Source organism: Ixodes scapularis, unplaced genomic scaffold (genome assembly GCF_016920785.2).
Source record: "Ixodes scapularis isolate PalLabHiFi unplaced genomic scaffold, ASM1692078v2 PGA_scaffold10__122_contigs__length_95168666, whole genome shotgun sequence".
Lineage (NCBI taxonomy): Eukaryota > Metazoa > Arthropoda > Arachnida > Ixodida > Ixodidae > Ixodes > Ixodes scapularis.
In genome coordinates this window covers 1,852,838-1,877,282 of record NW_024609836.1, presented here as the reverse complement: position 1 = coordinate 1,877,282, position 24,445 = coordinate 1,852,838, and the positions used below count along the sequence as shown (strand labels likewise).

Here is a 24,445-nt window from a genome sequence, read left to right as displayed (position 1 = left end):
GTCTTGCATCCACTCGCCTCGATCGCCTTCGCCAGCACCAAGCAGAGGATGGAGTCTGTGCCGGCCTACTCAGATTCTGCAAGGATGGGTGGCCCAAGAAGGTGTCCAACGTTCCAGTTCATCTTAGGGCTTTCTGGAAGGAGCGAGGCAACATCACAGCCTTCGAGGGCCTGTTGCTGAAGGACTGTCGCATCGTGGTTCCTCAGACTCTTCAGAAGGAGATGCTAACATTACTCCACGAGGGCCACCAAGGCGTGGGAAGATGCAAGGCAAGGGCTCGCGACTCAGTGTGGTGGCCAACCTTGAACAGCGAGCTGGAGCAACTGGTGGGGACGTGTGAACGTTGTGCCCAAACAAGAATTCAGCGCTGCGAGCCGCTTCTCGGGACTCCTACACCCGATCGCCCCTGGCAACGTATTGGGGTTGACCTCTTTGAGCTGCAAGGACGCAACTACGTGGTCATGGTTGACTACTATTCCCGTTTCCCCGAGGTGGTCAGTCTTGCGACCACAACATCAAGCTCCGTCATCGCGGCTATGAAGAGTTCCTTTGCTCGCTTTGGGATTCCGGAGACTGTGGTCTCTGATAACGGTCCGCAGTTTTCGTCAACGGAATTTGCCTCTTTTGCAGCCTTGTATGGGTTTGCCCACCGTACGAGCAGTCCGAGGTACCCGCAAGCGAATGGCGAGGCAGAGCGCATGGTTCGAACACTGAAGGAGCTCTTCGTGAAGGCAGAGGATCCGCACATGGCGTTACTGGTGTACCGGGACACACCCGGAGTGACCGGCTACAGCCCTTCGGAGCTGCTCATGGGTCGTCGTCTCCGGACCAGGCTGCCAGGGTTACCTGCATCGCTGATGCCGAAGTGGCCGTCGCCAAAGCTCGTCAAGAGCAGGGACCAGAGCGTGAAGAGCCATCAACGCAAGGACTTCAACAGGCGTCACGCCGCCCAGTCACTGCGCCCTCTGGAAGCAGGGGAAGAGGTGTGGGTACAAGATATACCATGTGCTGCTAGGGTGTTGAGCCCGGCCAAGCGGCCGCGCTCCTACGTGGTCGAGACGCCAAGGGGTGTTGTCCAGCGCAACCGTCGCCACTTGGTGCCGTTTACGCCCAGTACTCCCAGCCAGCCAAGCGACTTAGTTTGTACCCAGCCTGCAACTTCAGACGGGCCAGTTCCTGTTGCCGAAAGACCAACAGGCGATTCAGCGGTGGTGCCCAGTTCTACACGGCAGTCTCCCCCACCGGGTATACGCGTCACTTGTTCGGGGCGGCAAGTCAAGCCTCCTCAAAGACTGAACTTGTGAAAGCACGAGGTAAAGCTCCCTCGAGCTGGAAGGGGAGATGTAGTGAGGACATCTGGCAATAGATGGCACCACATGTGTCGTGCTGCGGGCTTACCGGAAGCGAAGCTTCTTCCGGTTGTTGATTTACGATTAAAGGCACTTTTTGACGAGCTGTCACACGGGGTAGTTGTGTTCCTTCTGCCTGGCGACCATGTGGTCGCACTCGGACGCCCACGGTCACAACAAACGGCACGTTACGAGGGTCACGTGAACATATAAAACCGCTACAGTGTCACCTGATGCCCCAGCGTCATGTGACATCATGAAGTCACATGGCATCACAGTGTCATGTGATGTCATTGTTTACATGGCATCATATGTCATGTGATGTCTTAGTGTCATGTGACATCATGAAGTCACTGTGTCACATGACAGTTCAGAGGGTGTCATGATGCCATGTGACATCATAGTTTACATGGTGTCATGATGTAACATGATGTCTGTGTTACATTATATAATTAGCTCAGCGTCACATAACATCATAGTTCACATGGTGTTATGACGTCATGCGACGTTATGATGTCACCTGACGTTATGAAGTTACATGAAGTCAGTGTCAGGTGACATCATGATACCACATGACACTGTGGCATTGTCGAGGCTACATGGTGCCCACACAAAATCTCTGGGGCTCAACTTATAAATGCTATGCATTTAAAAGGTAGTGCCGTGCTCGCCAAAGAGTTCCCGGGTTCCCACCTCGGCGTGGAAGTAGACGGCCTTGCTGTCTGCCAGCTGGTTCTGCCGAATCATCTCTCGGATGCGGGCCTTGAGGTGCGACGCAATAAGCTGGCCATCCCCGGAGTCTCCGGGCATCATGGGCCCGTCGTGCAGCAGGTCCTGAAGCAAAGGCAGCCGCACACGTTGCTCCACGACAACAGCTGGGATTGAGCTCGAGTAGTGTGAACAACTTTTTTTTCGCGGATTCAATATTTTGTGAATTTGGCAGGGTGTTAACTTCAGGAGTATTTCGCAGGTACAAGATTTTGCAATTGGGATAGGTCTGTTATGTAATAGGCTCGTTCGAGTTACTTGCTCCTCCTGCACTGGTGCAGAGAAGTGTAGGGCTGTGCACTTCTGGTATGTGTATTGAGGTACGACTGGAAGTACGCCACCCTGCACTTTTCTGCACCGGTGCAGGAGGTGCGGGTAAATTGAACGTGCCTATTAGTTACCATAGAGTAATATATTTGTGGGATCTGTTCTTCCAGTACGTTTTAATTTGCTATATTTGCAAAATTTAGGTCCTCATGAAAATTAAGTTGTTTAGAGTATATTAACGCAGAATATGTTTTATAACTTGAATGTGTTTTAGAAAAAAATAGTAACAATAATATTAATAATAATAATGTGAAAAAGGTCAGGTGGAGAAGCAGACTGGCAAAGAGCAAGATTTAATCAAAATTTTCGTTGTTTTGAGTGCCAGCGCATAAGAGTAAGCACTTGCACTCTCTCGACCAGTATAGTGATGATGGTCAGAGTTACGTTTGATGACAGTGATGAAGTTACATTAAATCCTTACAATAATGTTAGTAGTAGTGTTTTATTAATGCATTTATGAATCCCTCGACGAGTCTAGCATAGAGCATCACACAAAAGATGGGCCCCTCCATACCCTCTCCTCCTCCTCCTAAAGAGTGCAGCTCTTTAGGAGGGAGAGAAGGTGTGGAGGGAAGGGCATGCTCCTCCTCCTCCTGCTATATTTAGCGGGGAAACTGAATTGTTGTTGAGGTCACGTGACGTCAATTTTCCTGCTAAATTTAGCAGGGAAATTTAACCTGCTAAAGTTAGCGGGGAAATTTTCCCGCCAACTTTAGCAGGGAAACATCCTATAATGCAACGCGCAAGTTTAAGCTGATGCTGCCCAACCCAAAATTGGGTGCCTAAGAGCCGCACTCTAAAAGTAACAAACATATTTGAGGAACAATGTAGCTACATACACCTAGTAACAAAAGAGTTACACATAATACAAGAAAACAAAGTAGTAACACATTATCGATTCAGTGCTATTAGCCCCACACATGTTGCCAACATTTCCTTAATACCTCTGTAAAGGTATAGACATAGCAGTGATTATGTGGTCGGGCGAGGTATTCCATTCTCTTACTTTTAAGGACATCGAAGCGCTACATAAGAAGTGGTGGATGCAAAGATTTTTGCGGGTGTTGTCTAATCTTACAAAATGAAACTGAAGTCGGTGACAGGTCAAAAACGAAGTGGAAGCTCCTCCCACCTCTTTCCACTTTGAAACAGCGACACCAGGGAGGATTCGACCTCCACTGCAGCGTTTGCTCCGCTAAAGTGGAAAGAGCTGGGAGGAGCTTCCCCTGAACTCTTAAATTGTCACCGACTATAGAAACATTATGGATCAAGAAACATGAATCTGCGGAAGTCTGGAAGTAGGTCTTAGCCAGCCATCAATCCACCGACTACTGTTTCCCAAGTGGAGTCAACTCTGACTTTTTAAGGCTCCCTCAATCACCAGCAAGAAGAGGGGGAGGGGGCACCTTGGTCTGCCTCTCGAATTTGGCCTGCATGAGCTGCCACTCCAGCATCCAGTGCTCCTTCTCCTGCACAAAGGCGCAGAAAATCTGCGTTGGCACCGGCGCTATTTGTATCGTAGAAACACAGTGTTTTTGTTTCTTTTCACTGGCAGGGTGAGAATGGCGAGGCATCTATTCCCGATGCCTGGCCTACAGCATGCGCTCGGGGCCTTCCACCATGCTCGGACTGCGCGTGCACGTCCAAGGATAGGAAGCTCGCCCTGGAGGTGAGGGACAACTGAAGAATCTCTCTGCCATTCTAATCCTGTCAGCGACCATAGACTGAAAACACTGTCTGCCACAGTCAATGTGTCGGTTTCCCTATGACCGAATCTCTATACCAACAGACAATGGGAGACCAAAACATCAGAGGTGCATCAGACAAGATGCATCTCTCTGCCAACAGAGCCAATAAAACATTGAAATCATGGCAGCAGGCCAGTAAAACTGAGTGGTTGTCCTGGTCGCTGTAAAACACTGCACACTTCTAAACGTGACTTGTTTGAAGATAGAGTGAGTAGGCAGGCGAGCTGGTTGATGTTACACATTTTTTAAAAACCGGAGACAACGAACAACGAAAAAGGTTTTTGAGACGTTTTGTGTGTTGTCCCCTTTTTCGTCGTCCGTCGTCTCCGGTTTTACAAAAATGTGTGACTTGTTTACATAGTGGTTTTCAATGGTTCCAAGAGAAGGTTATATTTCCAGCATTCTTCTACCTCTACAAATAAAAGTTGGATAATCGAAACTAATTACGTGCTTAATTATTTGACGTACCCCTCAGGCCCCATGGCAGTGACTAGGCATTGATCTTACTTTTGCGCGACACAGTTTTCTTAGAAAAAATGTGATGCAATAGAACTTTGGTTGGGGCTAGTTGGTTCATATAGTGTCCGTTTCGTACGCGTCTTTTTTCGTCCTGTTCGTTCGAGCCTTTTAACCTTTTATTCCCAGAAAACGTTTGTCTAGCATTCCGCAAAACATCCTGTATAGCATGGGTGGCCTGACGGACATATGCAAACATATGCAATACCAGGGATGTGCAAATTGCACTTTGACCCGTGAAGGCAGCAGTTTGCATGGTGGAACAAGGCAGCCAAGGTCCAAGTTGTCCTTTATTCTGTTTCCTTCAGCCCTTGCTGAAGGAGGGGAGGGGGTTTACCAGGGAGCTGCAAATTGCACTTTAACTTGAGAACAGCTGCATGTGGCTCACAAGCCATAGTATGCCTACATGTAAAAAAGACATACTTGCCTCTTCTAGCTTCCTGACCTTGGCTGTACAGCTCTCCAGCTAAACAAATAAAGCAGAAAACAACATTTAGACCAGTTTAAAATGCAATACATTCTCTAGAAAGCATGGTTTCTAAGCATGGCATCTTTCCATACTGCACAGTGGCTGGAAGAATAGAGACTCCAGTACTAGAGGTGTGTGAATTCTATTTGAAACTTAAAATGGCTCGTGAATAGTGTTTGCCATTGAAGTCAATTCATGGTACAACACTTTTACTGTTCAAAACATTTGAGTTTTCAAATATTTGAAAATGAAAAATGATGCCTTCAGAAGTCTATGGTTTCTCACGTAAAGACTCATTGCTTAGAAACGGTGCTCTGGCACCCAGCTTCGCTGCTTTGCATCGGCGTGCTAGCAGACGCCGCCTGTGTGTTGGAGCATCTCGGACACCTAGATGGTCTCAAAACGTTTGCCGACTCTTCCAGGTCAACCTTGTTTGGTTATAATTATAGTACAACCCCAGCTTTAAAAAACAGTGCAGAAAAAAAAATCTTAATTTATATTTAAGTAGGTAAAGTAGATATTGCTTTGTTTGACATGGTATGTTATGTTTTATCCAACTCGTCTTATCAGGGTCTTTTTTTTTTCTCTTAACATATAAAATGTTTTCAATATGTGCATAGTATGCAAGATCTTTCTCATGCAATAAAACAGTTATTTTTCCCAGGCATGCTTTCTAGAAAAGATCTCCAGCCATGATTTCTTGAAGCATTCATGTTCAATTCACACTACAGTATCAGTAAAATATTTGCATTGTAAAATATTCAAATTCAATTTGCGGCCAAATTATAATATTCATATTCGATTCGCAGTAAAACGTATGGATGTTCGCACACTTTTATGACTCAAACTCATGGAATATATTACCATATCATCGGCAAAGCCAAAACTAAACTACGTCGTTCACTGGCAGGGCAACCTACGAAGCGTAGCACTGGTGCAACTCCAGTCTTTCATCAGTGGTCACGCGGTTCTTGTGAAGTGTAATGCGGCAATTTCAATAAAAAAGACATTCAATTTCCGTCATCCTACAAAAAATTTATCCAGAAAGGTACCCTCGAAGGAATGCAAACCCCAGAATTCATGCAGTCACTTCAGACATTTGGCGCGAGAAACCAACCTGCTGAGTAAAGGACTCCTGGTTTTCGACGTGGCTCCGAAGAGCTCCAGAGTTCTCTATGGCCACCTTGTATGGCACCGAGTCGGGCGGTTGAACCTGCAGATGACACGGCGTGCCGAGTGGGGTCACGAGATCCAGCTGGTACCATAAAGCAGGGGTTCTGAAACCTTTTAATCTCGAGGAACACCAGTTTCCCTCGACCGATAGGTGAAAAACCCCTCCTGGTCTCGGCAGTGATGCAGTAAAGCAGCCGAGAGGACTACAAGCCTTGCAAGCAATAATGTCGACGCTGGGAGTTTGGCACGCACGTCGTGCAGAAATGGGTGGCTCGGGTCTGCTAAATTATTTTAGCAGACCCGAGCCACCCATTAAATAGTATTGTGGCATTAAAACAATGCCATGACGATTTCAAATGTTCTTTTTTTCCCGGGGCAATTAACGACTTAAATTGTCCATTGCCCGAAAGGAAGAGTAAAACAAAATTGGGACCCTTCCATCACTCGATGGCTTTGTAGAGACCATTACTTATGGTGCGATATAGCATTGGTATTTGTCATGTGGCATGCTAAAATTGTAACAGTGCTGGCTAGTGCTCTGGCAATCTGCGGCACCATTGGCAGTGCCATCGTGCCTTCACAGAGTATATATAAACAACAGCATATAAAACTTCATCCCCTTTCTTCTATCTAACTCCCTGGTCCTTTCCCTTATTTGACACAAAAACAAAGTACAATGTTTTTATATTTCTATACTTGCTATGGCCCATATGTGAGAGCTGCTGTATTCTTTGAATTAGAAAAGCTCAATTGAAAAAAAAAAAGAAAAAAAAGAATATGCTTGAAGTGAAAAGCATTTTACTTGGGGTGCAAGAACAGCAAAGAAAATTTGAGACCTCGGAGCACCCGTGAGGGGTGCTACGAGGAACCCCTGGGCTCCTAGAAACCCAGTTTGAGAATCCATGCTATAAAGCCCCTTCGAGCAAATTAAATGTCCCACTTTTCGCAGCTCCCAAAGGCAGATGTAATAGTGTTAACGAGTTTCAATCGATTTCAATGGGCTTGGTCAAATTCAGACGGCAGCTAAAAAAAAGCTATGCTTCCGCCCAAAGTGGTTGCGAAGCAAGCGTGTGACATTGCCACGCCTGTTTTACATGGAGTCCAAACAGAACACAAAGAGAGTCGAAGCTAGTGGGAAGAATTCAAAAAGGAACTCTTTGAAAGCGTTGAAGTGACAGCAAACAAAGGATTTAGCTTTGGGGAATGTAGACGGTGCTTTAAGCTTGGCATGACATTTGCCAGTTACACAATTTTTCTGTAAAAAGATAAAGGATGCTTTAGAAAAAAAATAAAGAAAGACACTCAAGACAGCTTAATACAATTTTTTTTTTTTTTTTAATAGCCTAGTTGGAACACGTTTGCCAAAAAATTAAGTTTATGGGGAAAAATTTATTTTTATTTAGAACAATATTGACGGTGCAAGATTTATTTTAAGTTCTCTGCGAATCCATGATGTCACGGAATATCACTCTCTGTTTCCACCTCAACGTGAAGGCGGAGCCGATCCAGCTCTCCTCCACGCGCCCGAAACGCCGAGAGAAAACAAGTGGAAAGGAGGTGACATGGACTAAATCACGTCTCGCACCGTCAATCTTGCTCTAAACAATTTTTTTTCGCGTAAAATTAACTTTTTAACATGCGTCTCTCAAGCAGATTGTTTAAAAAAAACTTGTTTTTTTTCTTTTCAGGAACCCTTTAAGAATTTACGCAGGAACTATGGATGAGATTAGGGAGAAGACAACACTCCCTGCATAGGTGAGACACAACTAATTAGTATAACAGCAGCTTTACCTGTCAAAGCAACCACACCAGGCAGAGGTATTAGACACAAGGCACCAGAAGCACAAACAGTATAATCTTCATTTTCGTTTCGAGAGTCACTAGGGCAACGAGACAACTAGTGGCACCAAGCGGGCATTTTACGAGCGATTGTGCCATTGATTGCGATGATGTGTACGCTGGAATAAATGATTAAAGTGGGACAGAAAAGCAGAGGCGCAGAAAATGCCCGAGGCGCACTCGAGCGCGCTCATTAATTCCAGGGCACAGATTAGACACGACTGCTGCATCAGGATTCGGCTGAAACTCGCGTTTTGCACCCTATGGGTGGCGTCTTTTCTTGATGTAGAATAACTGAGCACTTAGGATTTACCATTTTCTCAAACCACCTGAGACTGGGTGGAGAATGAGAAAAATCCAAAGTGGAAGAAAAAGAAACGGAATGACAGAATATTTTTTTGAAGTGTTGCCTGCTGCCGCACCATTCCTTTCTCTTCCACTTTGGATTCTTCTCATTCTCCACCCAGTTTCGGGAATTTAAGGAACTGGCAAATCCACACCAGCTCGCCTGTGTCATTGCCGTTTTATAAGCACTTAGCCTTTCTTTTCTAGGAAGAGTTGGCCATAGAGTTGCTCTGGTGGAATCTAGGCAGTGTCAACACAGAAAGAGAGAGATGGGTTGTGCGTGGGGGGGTGCTTACAGGCAGGCAGGACCTCAGGTAGGACGCCCCCCTCTGGCGCAGCCGCCCCACCAGGGGGCCCAGGTGTGACCTGCATAGTGGCTGTGGCTGCGAGGAAGTGCTCCTCAGCCCCCGACGCTGGTACGCCTGGTCCCCGAGGATCAGGTGCGAGTGCGTCTCCAGAGCTTTGGAAATCTGCGAGGCCCAAAAAAGATGGGAGGAACCTGCTTAGAGCCACAGGCCAATCAGAAATCTCTGACTCGCCATCCTCGCTCCATTTTGACAGACATCGAGTTTATTTATTCATTTATTTCAAATACCCGGAGGGCTGCAAGGGCATTGCAGAGGGAAGTGGATTAAAGGTATATCAAACAGAAACAACTAATTCTAAGAGTGCAAATAATTAGTTGTTAATAATCTATTAAAATGCTGACATTGCAGTTTTAAAGGTGGCACCATCAGATAAGGTTACCACAGATGCTGCGAGGTGGTTCCACGAAAGCATGGTTCGGGGTATGAATGAACAGTGAAAAGTTGTATACGATCGTAGGCCTATCTTGTGTTGGTGATCTAGACGCAATGATATGTAGAAGGGAGGCATTAGTACTCACTTGTCACACGAGGGGGGAATATTAATGGAGTTTAGGGAGCTTGACAATACCTAGGTACTTTTTATTTTTATTTTATTTAGAACATACTGCAGGCCAAAGACTGGCCCAAGCAGGAGTGGAAAGAACAACAAGTAAAATACAAATAAGCACCTTCGAAACCAAAAATAAAACACATTGATATACATATTCGAGGCATATATCAATAAATACAATACAAGAGAGTGACGTGCAAAATACTAACATGCAAGGTTTCTTACAGAAAAAGTAATCACATCTAAGAAAAATAACTATCAATGGCATCACAAAAATCGGCAGCCTCAAAAACGCTAGAAGGAAGAGAGTTCCATTCCGAGATGGTGCGGGGAAAGAACGAAAATTTGAAACGATTAGTGCGTGCAAAGATGGGTGTTAATGAATATTGATTATGGTGCCTCGTAAGTCGTGTCATTAACGGGATGAGGTGATTATGTGTGCCAAGCCGTACATTGTTTTGTACCATATGAAATAAAAATTTTAGTCTGGAGAGCTTCCTACGCAGCTCAAGTGTAGCTATGCCATTCGTTTTCATAAGGTGAGATGGAGAGTCTAATCTTTTAAATTTTCCATAAATGAATCTAACCGCGCGCCTTTGAACCATTTACAGCTTCGAAATGTTCTTTTTTGTGAAGGCATCCCAGACAAGGCTGGCGTATTCAAGTTTCGATCGCACAAAAGTGTTATAAGCTAAAAGTCTGACACTAGATGGTGTTTTCATTAGTTTGCGCCTAAGGAAACCAAGTTTACGGAATGCGGATGAGCAGGTGTTATCGATGTGTGTATACCATGATAGAGTCTTAGAAATCGTCAGTCCAAGATACTTATACTCTGAAACTTCGCGCACAGGGGAGCTACGGATATTGTAAATAAAATCAAGTGGAATTTTTTGTTGGTAACCCGTAATAAAACAGTTTTTTCTGAATTTAATTTCATTTGCCACTCGGCACACCAATCTGCAATTTTTGAAAGTGAAGAGTTTAATGCACACTGGTCGGATGAGCTTGTTATATACTTGAATAGAACACAATCATCCGCAAAAAGTCTAATGCTTACACTTTCATCGATGACTGATACAATATCATTAATGTATATTACAGTCGAATCTCACTAATTCAAACTCTCTTAATTCAAACTTCCCGATAATTCAAACTAACATGCAGGTCCCATTTTATGCGCCTCTATGGGAGGGAACTCCCGGTAATTCAAACTCTGCTTTATTCAAACAAATTTTCGGTCCCCCTCGGGTTTGAATTAACGAGATTCGACTGTATTACTAACAAGGGCCCCAGAACGCTGCCCTGGGGTACACCCGAAGATACACGCAACTCATCTGAAAATTCCCCACCAATATCAACAAACTGTTTACGCCCTTGTAGGTATGATTTAATCCATTTAACAAAAGGAATCGGAAGACCAATACTTTCTAATTTAAATACTAATTTTCCATGAGGGACCCTGTCGAAGGATTTACTGAAATCCAAGAAAATTACGTCTACCTGACCAGATTTATCGAGACTAGTGGCAAAGTCGTGGACCGTGGTTAAAAGCTGAGTTGTGGTGGAAAACCCCTTTCTGAAACCATGTTGGAAGGGAGATAAAATGTTGTGACCCTCCAAGAAGGAAGAAATGAAGTTTGAAATAATATGCTCCATGAGTTTGTAACATGTGCATGTGAGAGAAATGGGACGATAGTTTGCTAGCGATACTTGGTCTCCTTTCTTGAATACAGGGACGACACGTGCTAAGAGCCAGTCATTCGGAAGCACACTGGTGATAAACGAAGTTTGAAATATTATTGTCAAAAAACGTGCCAGTGACTCTGCGTACCGTTGAAGTAAAATATTTGGAATCTTATTGGGGCCTACGCCAGACTTTGTTTTTAGGTTTAACATCATTAACAAAACACCTTAATAGGAAATAACACGAGCATTCATGGGTGACAAAGAACCGCGACATTCATACTCGTCTTTTTCTCTGAAAACTGACTGAAAATAAGAGTTAAAATGCTGAGTAATATCTTTTTTATCTGAAACAAGACTGTCATTTGTCATAATTTTTTCAACAGGATTATTCTTGTTGGCCAGGTATCTCCAAAATTTTTCAGGGTCATCCCTCAGAAAAACTGACAAATCATTTACAAAGTAGCATTCTCTAGCCTGTGCAACCCTGCTGGTTAGCTCAGTCTGTAACTGACGCACCCTTTCGGGATTACATTTACTTTTTCTCATTCTTTTTAGTCTATGTTTGAGATGAATGATGTTTCTATCAATCCACGGATTGGTTCGTTTTGGTGACCTTTGTTTATTAGGAATGAAGTTGTCTAAACAAAAGGAGCACATAAGCTTAAATCTTTGCCAAAGAACCGATACATCGGGATCATTTATTTGGAAGTCAGCATTCGCCGAATCTAAATATTGAAGAACACTGTCATCATCAGCACGACTGAAATCTTTGACTTCCATTGCCAGTCAACGATGCCTGTGCGCTACATTTTTCCGTGGTCATCTTTTGTGTGCTCCGTTTTCACCGTGTGATAGCTTCGTTGCACAAGTGCCCCTCTGGATGCACCCTAAATGCCAGGCAGGTGCCAACAGAGTGAAGAAAAGATGACAAAATATACAAGTTCTTGTTTATTTCATTATTCCTCTAAGACCCCATCAGGACAAGCATAAAGAAGCTCTAAAACCTATACTCGGTCAATAGGAAACAAAAAATAAAAGTAAAACGATAGAGAGACAAGCGCTGTTATATTCATGAAGTATAACGAGTTCTTTCATCATGCCTCGAAAATGGCTGGAAAACAAGCAAACGGCAAATTCCGTTTTCTTCCCCAGAAGACATTTTGAGATGCAGCGAGCAAAAATGCACTAAATTGAAAGCAGACGATACTTGCTCACTGCAACTATTGGGGGATGACATTGCATGCGTGATCCTCGCTAACCCGGTCATCTGTATTGTCGTCCATCATTACCTGTGGCAAGTTTGAGAGTAATTTTTCGCAGGAAGAAATCTATGCCTTGAAATGTCACAAAAAGTAAAATCCTCCACTAACATAAACCTATTCTGATATTTTGAGCTCGTTATGTGTACGTGCTGATTTCTTTGGCAGATTTTCAAGTGATCTCCAGGACCGAAGACATTCTATAGTTATAGAATGTCCCATTTACTGACAGTTGACCCTTTTCTGAAATCCTTTTTCAATGCATCTGCAACATTTCTGACATCAACGGTATGAGAAGAAGTCTACTCTTCTCGATAATGCACATCAGTTCTTTCAAGGGACAACTCGGCCATTACCCAGCATTTGCACAAGCTTCCTTTCTCGAATTTCATTGAGTGAAGAGACAAAACATTAAGAGAAAGTGCTTGGAAAATACCTTTACGTATCTCTAGTGCCATCTAAAATATGTGTCATTTTGTAACCTGGCTATTCAGAAAAAAAAATTGTAGTAAAACAATCTCGTCCAGTACCTCGGTTGCAGCCACATTTCCCCAATGCGCATGTCCCGTACTCTAGACACAGTTATGGTAACATTTGGTGTTAAATCCGCCTTTAGCCATGCCACCCAAAACAATGCTTGTAAACAGAATTACATTTGAGTGCCATGCTTGAGTACATTCTGGCGCACTCATAAGCAGGTTTCAGGTTTGATTTGCTCCCTTCCTCTCCCAACAGAGCTGTAGATTTTATTTTTACACGTATCGCCATGTTTTATCATGTACCTAATAACACCCGTTGACAGCATGCGGAAGGTTTGGTTTAGGGGACTTCCGTCTCGGTTGGCTCTTTTGTTGTTCCAGAAAGGCAAATCTACGTCGTTCAACTTTGCACTTTTTGGAGAACACTCAAAGTTAGAAATTTTTAATAATTAATTAATAAGAAAGTTCCAATTCCTATTAATAAAAACGTCAGTTAAGGCCATTCGTAAAGAGTGACCCCAGGGTGCGGGGCCAGGGAGCCACTTTGCATAGTACCGTGTCTCGAAAAGTATAATTTTACAAAAATATTCGAGGTAAGTGATAAGCAATTTATTTGCATAGGAGTGGGTGTGTACACAGCGGCGTGCCAGGCAAACCAGAGGATTAAAAACCCTTATGCAAATGCGCCTGCTAGCCTGCCGCCGTGTACATTAAGATAAGACAAGAACACTGAAATGATGAGGGTGATTAATGATGGGCGAAAGAAAGTCCAAAGACCTAGCAAAGATACTGCAAAGTTCCTGGGACTCCTCTCGTGATGCTGGCAGGGGACTACGAGCAGCCAGCGGGATGAAGAGGGTGCCCCTAGTAGCGGTTAGCGGTAGCAGCTGTGCCGAACTGTCCTGCCTCAAAGAGGCTCGGGCTGGCCCGTCCTCCTAAGGTCCAGCCACAGACCTTACGCAGTGCACGGAACTGCACACTCTCCAGTCGCTTGATAAGGAGAGGAGGAGGCCAGACTGCGCAGCAGCGCTCCAACAAAGGCAGAACTGGACTAAGTCCGTAATGGTTCGGTTGTCCATGTGGTCACTGGTGAAATGAGTGACGACTGCCCGGGCCGATTCATGACTGCATCCTCATCTCCTAATTACCAACGAGACATGGAGCATGAACTCATAATGTTAAAAGAACGACTAACCCCGTGTGAAGAACAAATCGCCCAACTCACAGAACGTATAGCCAACATCGAAACACTAGTGTCCAACATATTAGGCACAGTAAACCCTCTCGTATCCCGCATTGAAGAACTAACAAAGGCGGTAGCATCCCTCGAAAAAGCTGTCGGTATGCTCTCCGCATCACCCATACCCATGGAAGCAACATCCCAATCTCTTAAAAGACCCCTTTCTCCTGAATCCACTGAACACCCCTGTTCCCTTCAAAGGGCACACCCTCCTGCCCCCTCCTCAGTCACGACCTCATAATGGTAGAAAATTCCCAGTTCCAAGTCATCCAGTGGAACTGCCGGAACATCAAAACAAACCGCACTCCCCTTCATCAAGGGCTCCTTACCCTAGATTCTCTTCCCCATATTCTACTACTCCAGGAGACACGCTATGCAGTTAACATACCAGGATACCGAGCTTTGCATGGCCATCCAAACGAGGCCCCTTTAGTTTCCACATTCATAAGACGGGATATCCTGTATGAACCACTGATCATCCCTACATCTCTCAGACAAAATGTAGTGGCATGTGCTTACTATCCCTTCCCTAAACACAGACCTATATGCTTCCTCAACCTATATAATCCCCCCACAGAGCACCGCCTATTCAAATCACTTTTTGACTTTGCTGCAGAGTTGACACCTAATTACGAGGTACTCCTGGGCGGTGATTTTAATGCCCCAAATGTCAGCTGGGGTTACCTATCCACACTTCGCCCAGGGCGACTTCTGCAATCGTACATTTCACAGCGCCAGTTCACTGTCTTAAATACTCCCGACATGCCAACCCGACAAGGCACACGCCAGCAACACTGTACCACCCCAGATCTCACACTATACCACGGCAGAAACTCGAGTGTCTGGGTTCATACTCAAGAGAGACTTCTAAGTGACCACTTCATTCTCTCAATATCACTCAGCATCTCTAGCCGCTCACGGAAAATATCAGTCAAAAATACAAACTGGGATAAATTTCGCAGCATCCTTGTTTCACCCGGGCAGCAATCAGGCTCTTACGAGACCTGGATATGCGCCATCAAACAAGCCCGAACACAAGCCACAAAAATAGAAAACACCACAGCCCCGGCGATACGGCCAGACCCGCATCTAATGCGCCTCTGGAGACGTCGTAAGCGTATCTTAAGATGCATTAGCCAGCAACCCCACAATCAACAACTCCGAGAACGTTTACAACACCTAGATGCAGACATTACTACACACTGCAGCACTCTCGACATCTCGAACTGGAACAGAGTATGTGATCAGATAAACGGTACCCTCCACCAAAAGACCGCATGGCATCTCCTCCGTTCACTTCTAGGGCCTCAGCCACCTCCCGCTCCCACGCTAGACAAACACTTAGCTTTACAAGGTAGCACAGACCTTATCCAAGCCTTACAGAACCTATACATCCCTCCAGCATTGACCTCAAACTACCCCTCCTACTCGGGCCCTGAAAACCCGACTTTAGACAGCCCTTTCACACTAGCAGACTTAGACTTGGCCCTAGCAAAAAACTCACGAAAATCAGCCCCAGGAGATGATACCATCACGTACTGCCTCCTCCGTAACCTTCCAGAAGCGAATAAAAAACAGCTCCTGACCTACATAAATGAACATTGGTCGGAGGGTACATACCCAAATGGAAATCTTCTACTATTATCATGATCCCCAAACCTGGAAAACCCCCATCACTTAATAACCTCCGTCCCATTTCCTTAACCTCTTGCGTGGGCAAGACGATGGAGCGGATGGTCCTCGATCGTTTTCAAGAACATCTTGAAGCCACTGCATTCCTGCCACACACCCAAATCGGCTTTCGTTCCCATGTTTCCACTCAAGACCTATTCCTTTTACTCCAGCACACATTCCTCTCCCCATCTTCCTGTCAGGTGCATGCGCTCGTCACAGTAGACGTTCGCAAAGCATTTGACAACATAAGTCATGATCACATACTCGCTTCAGTTCGAGAAACAGAATGCGGACAAAATTTGTATACCTACATCCAAAACTTCCTTAAGGACCGCACTGCATGCTTTCGTATAGGGGGCGAGTTGTCCCAACCACTCTCACTCACACGAGGTCATGATCACATACTCGCTTCAGTTCGAGAAACAGAATGCGGACAAAATTTGTATACCTACATCCAAAACTTCCTTAAGGACCGCACTGCATGCTTTCGTATAGGGGGCGAGTTGTCCCAACCACTCTCACTCACACGAGGTACACCTCAAGGGGCTGTCCTCTCCCCTACTCTTTTCAATCTGGGTATGGCCCAGCTAGCTCGCTGCCTGCAGCAGATACCCCACCTTTCCCACATATTTTATGCTGATGACCTCACCCTCTGGTGCACTCACGGATCACCAGGGGAAGTTGAATCTACTCTTCAGAAAGGTCTAGACACCATAACTGCGTTCCTAACCCAAGCAGGGCTGAAACCGGCCCCAGAAAAATCGGAATTACTCCTGCTGTCTCAAACCCAGTATCAGCGCTCTGTAAACCATCTCATTTCTCTCTATTTAGACCATCAGACCATCCCGCGAGTATCCTTATGCAAGGTCCTCGGCATCCATCTCCACGAACGATCAAATCAGGCTAACATCACTCCGGCGATAAACACGTGCCACTCGGTAACACATCTTGTCCGCAGAGTCGTGCAAAGACGTGCGGGCCTCAATGAAAAACAAGCGAGTCAATTGGTTCATGCATTGGCTCTTAGTAAAATTCTTTATTCGGTTCCATATTTCACGCTCACACGACAGCAACTTAATAAACTCAGCTCTGCATTAAGCACTCTGTACAAGGCCTCCCTTAACCTTCCAATCCATACCTCAACGCAAAGACTCTACGAGACCGGCCTATTCCTTCCCCTCTCCTCACTCCTACACCTCCATCGTGACCGACAGCTAGCCCGCCTCTCGGGGTCACATCAAGGGCGCTGGATCCTAGAACAAGCTGGACTCTCACCAATTGATTTTTACTTGCACTTACCCGCTTCGCCATTGCCCTCTAATCTGCGTTTCGCTCTTCTGCCCCGCCGCATGGCTCCGGGCCTGGACGACGGTCGCAGAGATGCTCAGGCCTTGCATCATAGTCCACCATTTCAGACACAGACGGTAGCCTATACCGACGCTTCCATCTTGGACACCGGCACGGCTGCATACGCAATCTACATACCTAAACATTCCTTACCTATTCTTCACACGTGCGGTCCATACAGCGACCCCCCGTCAATCACCACGTTAGAGCTTGTCCCCATTATCCATGCCATCATATCATTCTCCCAATTGCCGCGCACGTCCGCTTACACTGTCTACTCTGATTCTATGGCTGCTATACGCTCCTTGCAACAGAGACAAATTCCTGCCGATCTTCGAGAGGACCTTGAAATGGCCCTACACTCTCTCTCCTCATCCTCGGTCACGATTCGATGGGTCCCTGGTCATGCAGGGATAGCAGGTAATGAGCTGGTACATCAGCTCGCCCGCGAATTTCACAGCCGGGCACCTGCAATCCCCTGGCTAAGCCCCCCGACCAATGACGAGGCAGCAGAGTACAAAAAAACACTCAAGTTACATTACAAACAGATCCGTATATCTCATGAACTTCTACCTCGACCACATCCACAGCTTAGTGTCGCGCAGACCCACATTCTCCGTAAAATCCAGACAAACACCCTCGTCACACCTGCTCGCCTTTACCTCTTCCGCTATCGATCAGACCCTTCCTGTCCCAACTGCCCAGCTCCCTATGCCAATCAAGAACATTGTCTCCTTCATTGCCCGGTCGCCTACACCACCTCATTTCTTCCTAACCCCCCACCACCCTCCTGGAGTGCATGGTTGGCGTCGCCGCAACTGGAAGATCAGCTCGCCCTGGTACTTCAGGCGGAGGATATCTTGGGTACTTAATCTGTGCTCTAATTAAAGTGATTTTCTCTCTCTCTCTCATCGAAAGCCAGATTGAGTATCCGAGAGGTAGCTGACGAGGTGGTTGCAAAGCTGACCGTTTGCTACCCGCTCAATTGTTTGGCAGACAATGGAGGTGATTGAGACCAAGCAGAAGAGCCTTAATCGTCCATTGGCTTCCTCTTTCCCTCGTGCGACGAAGTCACCGAAGCTCATCACCACTTTTCTGGGGTGGCTCCGCTGTCGAAGTCCATCGCAAAACCTCCGAGGCAGCTGGCAGCATATGCGAGCAGATAACTTTGAACCATATCAGGGCGATGCCATCTGGTTGGAGACTGTGGGAGTTCTTAATTTTAGAGAGTGTTTCCTGCAGTGTTTCAGATGCCAATGACACTGTGGAGAGTTCCCACTGTTGCCCTCATCTGAGGTCAGGACCCCCACATTGAAGGAGTGACTGCTGGCAGTTTGTTGAGCGACATTAGTCCTGCCGGATTCGGAGGACAAACTGATAATGCTGATGACGGAAAAATTGTCGGAAAAAAGACTGGCAATCTCATGCGGGGAGTCAGCAGCACGACCACTGACAGTGAAAGTGGGTTGCTGGAATGTACAACGCGGCCGGCCAGCGTGATTTTAGAGTAATTCTGGTTCGGTCTCAGCCCTTTTGGCGATATTGCAGGTGCGGTGTTCGTGGGAAGCGTAGATAGTGGCCATCAATTAACATTGAGCCTATAGATCAGTGGGTCCTCGATAAATCAATGTACTTCATGAAGCACGCTACAGTTTCTCTGCATGAAACCAAAAATTTGTGTTCTACATGCGGGAAAAGAACCCGGCGCTCGAAGGGTGAAAGTGCACGCAGTGGCAATAATACCCAATCAGTTCCTAGATCTGGAGCGGAAACTCTCGAGTCTATGACCGAGCTTAGTAACTTTGCATACCTTCTTGCAGCAGCCGACGACCGACACAAGGCTGCTGATAAGGCAGTCGTCCGTCGTCTTGGCTTCCGCAGACACCGTTGGCAGCTCGTGTTCCAGCAGCATCAGCGAGCTCAGCTGCTTCTTGGCATCTAGAAGTACAACGGCAACCTAGAGCCGCCGTCCTTCTTCACGGCAGGACGCATCGTCACCTTCGAAGTCCTCCCAGAGGGTTTTGGCGACCTTGACCAGGTGACTGGCTACTGCCACATAGCCCGCACAGTGGCAGCCATTGGCACAGGGTTGGCAGCCTGAAACAAGGAAACAAAAAATTAGGTGTACCACCAGAAATAGGAGCAGCATAATCGAAACCACATGGCCACTAGTCGTGGGCTCATTTAAACGTAGGCTCTGGTCTGAAAGCTAATTTTGGCCAATGTCTGCCGCCCCAGGCATATCTCGCAAACCTGGAGGACCAGTGGTGGCCGAGTGTGCTGTGGTCACCGACAGGACAAGGGCAGCAACACCCTTTTGGGTGTCCGGCCTCCAGCACTTGCCTTCCACCATGCTTTGGCTGAAGGCTAACAAGATGCCGAAGTGTTATGGGGGGGTGGGCGGCAATTAACGAGTCTTACGTCACTAAGGGAAGTTTGAAATTCAATAAAAAAGCAGTGTTTTGAAAACAATATTAAATGTGAGGCATTGTTTTTGGGGTTTGCATTATAACTTTTTATACAGATATAAGATATACAGATGTGTAATATGTGCACTGCGATAGGATTTGTTTTGTGCGTGTGTAATGAGAGGTGTTAGCATCCGACGGGTCATGTTGTTTTTCTGATTTTATTTATTATTTTATTTTAACCATCGATAAAATATGTGCAGATCAGTGTCCAGTGTTTATGTTTGAATACGTTTCTACGTAATGGAAATGTTAGACGCAGTTAACAAAAAGTGCCCAATGACTAAACATAAAAAATTAAAAAAACTTTTCTGGTCAGTATCGTTATTTTTTGTTTTGCCGCAAGATGTGGTGTCATTAATTTGCAAAAAAGTTTAAAGAAATAAAGAGCACCAGACCGACTGCCGGGCTCCGTCCCAGAAGTCCCTATAACTGACAAATCACTACACAATGTATTGTAAAAAAACAAAAAACAAGACTTCCTTTTTTTTTTCTCACAAGCTTGCGCTGGAGACGGGGCAGCTGGAACACCCCCCGGCCGTTCTAATTACGTCAGCGACCATAGTGGGCCCCTTTGCCAAACCAAGAATCCCTGGGCCAGAAGCCAGGAATTCTTGGCACCCACCCCTGCCCGTTTGCATCTTATAAATGAGCATCCTACCATATCAGTATTACTTCCTGATACAGTGCAATCCACTCATAACGATAATGAGAAAACCCAAAATTTCCCTCATCATAACTGATCCTTATTATATCTGGACTGAAAAGAGATTGTTTCTCGTCTAGAAACCCTAGAAACTGATCGTTATAAGTGGTACATCGTTATAAGAGGTACATCGTTATATGTGGTACCATTATATGTGGATTGCACTGTAGACGCTAAAGACCTCAGTGTGACACTGCGTTATCCCGTATGTTCAGCTTCTGGAGGGCACGGAAAGCATTAAAAATGAAGAAAAGAAATATAAAATATTTTAGACATTGGTGTGTACAACTTCATAATATAATTAAAAAATGTAAATGAATAGAATGTTGTAAATGCTATTAACAAAAAAAAAAGTTTCACAAACTCATTTCTAAGGGCTCTTTTCGTGTTTGTTTTTGCACACTCAGATTGCTTCCAAAAAAGGGCTCTTACGGAACCAGGAGAACCAAGGCTCACGACATAAGCGTGCATGCACCAGAGAGAAGAAACAACCGCATCTCCACGTGGTGAATGATGTCGATTGAGGCAAAGCTCTGGTGGTGCTGATGATACTGATTTTATTGTTCATAGGTAGTGCTGATTTTTTTCATTGCTCGTAGGTAGTGCCGAGTTCCGGGTTGAGTTTTGACTTCATTATTACTGCTTTATGGTCGGTGAAATGCAGAGCCAGTGGTTCTTCTAACGGATCAGCTTGGATCCGCTAGAAGCCGTGGGAACGCATCTCCACCGCTTAAGTCAACGGTCCATGTCTGAAAGAAAATGTGTGGTATGGATCGTGGTTATCCATAAACCTCGTTATAACAAAATGGGATATAACAAACTAATGGATATAACAAAGCAATCATAATTTCCTTTGCTTGCTAATAGTAGGAAGAAATTGACATTGGCTATAACAAACTAATGGTTATGACGAAATAATTACGACTGCTCCTTCAACTTTGTTATAACGAGGTTTTACTGTATACGCAGTTGAGCATTTGACCGCAGCGTCCTCTGGTTTATAAACGTTGAGCCAATGCGTGCAAAGTGTAACGCGATTAAATACGCATTTAACCGCAGCGCCTCTCCTGTACAGACGTTAAGCGGCTACATGCAACGTTTCATCCATGACATCCCCAGCTCTTGAGTTACTACCACATCCCACAGCCCCCTACTCGTCTTGCAGTCGTGGCCCAGTGGTTAATGTGATGAACTAGAAATCCATTGGGGTCTCCTCGCACAGGTTCGAGTCCTGTCGGCTGTGCAAACATTTTTTTCTTTTTTTAAGAAGACAGATGGGACGGCAATCGATGTGAGCACGGACGCCGGACGGACAAGGCTAGATCCCAAGGAGCTTCGCCCCTAAAAATTGGAAGCTGAAAGGGCTGTTGAGAAATCCTGAATCCCTTTCAAGCCTAGTCCAAGGTCACAAATGCCCAGGCAAGAAGCACAGCACAGAGACGCAGTGGCAAAAAAGAGCAGGAGCAGAGGAAAAAAAAAAAGGGGTGGCGGCCACAGTTTATGGACGCAACAACCGGCAAGGCAAGCGCAACAAATGGGAAATCGAAGCCCAGATCCTCAAGCGAGTTCAAAGGGACCGGCATCTTCGAATGAACAGCCGAGAAGATTGCATCAATGAGAATGCATCAATGAGGCTCTACTCATATGGCTGTTGGACGTGGCCACTTATTTCTCAAGTATGGTACATACCGTATTTTCCAGACTAATAGTCTGCAGATTATATATGCTTAAAAGTTGAAATTTTAGACATTGCAGAATAGGTACCTATACGCTCCGTGCGGGAACTATAGGGGGCGCTTTGAAAAACGCGCGCAGCGCCGCTAGCGGAGGGGCTGGCGTTCGACAGTGAGGCGCGTTCAGCAGCCTGCGGCGCCTTTTCGCATGCAAAGCTGTGGCGACGGAAGCGCGCACAGATGAAACTTTTGCTTTTTGAGCCGATACGTTGAGGGTGACGTTGCATGAGTGCTGGGGCAGACCTAAGAAGGGCATCTAGCTGTTCCGCACTTCTTATATATTGAGTTTGAATCGTTATTAGCGGTAATTGCTCTAGTTGCGGCCGAAAAAGGAGTCAGAGCAATTTTCCGAAAAGCAGGACGGCCGCCACCATAGTTGCTTTGAGTGGGAAATTTATTTCGCTCGTCGCTGTAAACGTAGGACTGCTGAAACGATGATATTTGGAGGCGGGTGAGATGTTAACTAAGTTTGTGCACGAAGGGTGCCAAGTTTCATTAAGACAGCAGGTGTGAAAGTTATGTTTCTAACGAATAAAAAAATAAAGCTGTACGGGATATCCAATATTGGACCCAAAATGTTGTGTTATAGAGGGATGTGCAAAGTGCAGATTGGGCACACACGTGCTTGGGCTAGACAGTGGCATGACACAGCACTTATTATACAAAAAAAAAAGTGGCATAGGGAAACCAGGTGGAAATTTGGTTTGGGCGGCGTAACTCAATGGGAACCGGTTTTGACCATGAAAGGGCCGTCAAGAGAATACCACTGGTCGTGGGAGGTGGAGACTTTACAGGTAAGAAGGGACTAATGGACTGTACTTCCAAATGAAACAACTTTACGAAAGGTGGTTCCAAAGCCGAGAAAACGAAGTTGTTGGCCAGCACACGGTTTGGCCGTCAAGGGCGTTTGCGGTCAGCTGTTGTGTAGTAACGTGTTGTGCGAGGTGCTGATTTTCGGCGCACAGGTACTTTGACATGACCGTAACTTGACACAACACTAATTATACCAAAAGAGTTGGCATAGCCAAACCAGGTGGAAATTTAGTTTGGGCGGCGTAACTAAATGGGAACTGCTTTTGACCTACAAGGGCTGTCAAAATAATACCACTCATTGTGGGAGGTGCACACTTTACAGGTAGGGAGGGACCAGTGGACGGTACTTCCCGTTCGAACCACTTTGCAATAGGTGGCTCTAAAGCCGAGAAAAAAAAGTTGTTGTCTACAGAACTCGGGGTGTCAGCGTTTACACATCCAAAAGGAGGCTGATCAAGAAAGAACGCACACCACATAAACTTCCATACTCAAACGTCGATTCTCCATGATTCCGAGCTTCATTGTTGTTTTCTTGAGATTTATACTTGCTACTTTTTTTTACCGTTCGAAACTTTCTTCACGAAGTACAGATTGCGTGCCATACTTGTCCGGAAATATCATCGACACGTACGATGGGGACGAAACTTCTTTGGAGGGCATTCCCCCAACGAAATTGGCACTGCATACTCGCGAGTGTGGGATGACATTTCAGTTCGTCCCATCGGCGCTAACAGATGTAGGCGCTACTGGTACGAAAACAAACGCAGAGCGCAAAGCAGCAGTGTAGAATATGTCAGCCGTGCCGACACAGTGGCAGACATGATCGGGAGACAGAATTTCTCGCGTCGTACGGCACGGGTCCATCGTTGTCGCTGTCCCACAAAACATCAGCGACGTGAAAAAATGTAAAACTTTGTCCCCACGAGATACGACACATAACTATTAAAGCACTTAAAGACGCAGCACAGGCAGCACTTCATGCTGTGAACCCAGCGCAACCGCACCGCTCCGACTTCAATACGTACCAACGTACGCGGCGTGGTTTCGGTTTCGTTTCCTCTGGGGTTCTCACTGCCTACCTTCAATACCGGCCGCGCGGCGGCGCGCCAGTCGCGTCGCACGAAGTGTATATGTCTACAACAATCTAAAATAGGCAAGTCCTTGTACAGTATGCAAGGACGTGTCTATTTTAGGCCGATTACTGCAATGAGATGCGACGGGTTTTGGGAGAGACAAAATCTGCAATTGATGATTTATGTACAATAGAAACTTTTTTTGTGAGCTAATAAAGCGGGCACTAGCCACAACAAGCTGTGTGGGAGATTTCTTTTCTTTTTTTTTTTTGTGCAGATTAGGCATTAGATACAAATTATGCACTGGGTGCAAACTACCTAAACTACTTGAGCATCTGGAACACCCAAAACTAGGAACAAAAAGAGGGCAACACACACACGGTTGAGATCTGTGTGCGTATTGTCCACCTTTTGTTCCTAGTCTTGGGTGTTTAAGACGTTAAAAGTGCATTAGCTCGCCTGCATCGTCTCTGTTATTTCTATAAAAACTTCTTACTTTCAACTCTGCGGTCTAT

At 45.7% G+C, this 24,445-nt stretch overlaps 2 protein-coding genes across 3 annotated transcripts in view; one reads left to right on the top strand and one right to left on the bottom strand.

The window, feature by feature from the left end:
- The window catches only part of LOC8029740 (protein phosphatase 1 regulatory subunit 21), an 87,749-nt gene that overhangs the window by 21,209 nt on the left and 42,095 nt on the right, over positions 1 to 24,445 (bottom strand). The window contains exons 12-18 of one of the 2 annotated variants that reach the window (XM_029985463.4): positions 19,136 to 19,234; positions 18,948 to 19,075; positions 8,831 to 9,004; positions 6,295 to 6,390; positions 5,136 to 5,174; positions 3,851 to 3,913; positions 2,043 to 2,183 (exon numbers count right to left, since the gene is read on the bottom strand). In XM_029985463.4, the coding sequence (XP_029841323.1) occupies positions 2,043 to 2,183; positions 3,851 to 3,913; positions 5,136 to 5,174; positions 6,295 to 6,390; positions 8,831 to 9,004; positions 18,948 to 19,075; positions 19,136 to 19,234 (740 nt within the window). The remainder of the gene's footprint in view (positions 1 to 2,042; positions 2,184 to 3,850; positions 3,914 to 5,135; positions 5,175 to 6,294; positions 6,391 to 8,830; positions 9,005 to 18,947; positions 19,076 to 19,135; positions 19,235 to 24,445) is intronic. The other variant, XM_042287200.1, reaches the window with a different exon arrangement.
- Positions 15,846 to 18,009, top strand: LOC115323542. Its single transcript, XM_040211724.3, has 2 exons — positions 15,846 to 16,039; positions 16,181 to 18,009. The coding sequence occupies exons 1-2, from the start codon at positions 15,850 to 15,852 to the stop codon at positions 18,007 to 18,009; spliced, it is 2,019 nt and encodes a 672-aa protein (XP_040067658.3). The 5' UTR covers positions 15,846 to 15,849.

What these genes read in the sequence shown, in the direction of transcription:
- LOC115323542 (XM_040211724.3), top strand. Translation starts at nt 15,850, where the DNA reads ATGGTCCTCGATCGTTTTCAAGAACATCTTGAAGCCACTGCATTCCTG. An exon ending in CAAAGCATTTGACAACATAA is followed by an intron (nt 16,040 to 16,180) that starts GTCATGATCACA and finishes CACTCACACGAG; the next exon opens with GTCATGATCACATACTCGCT.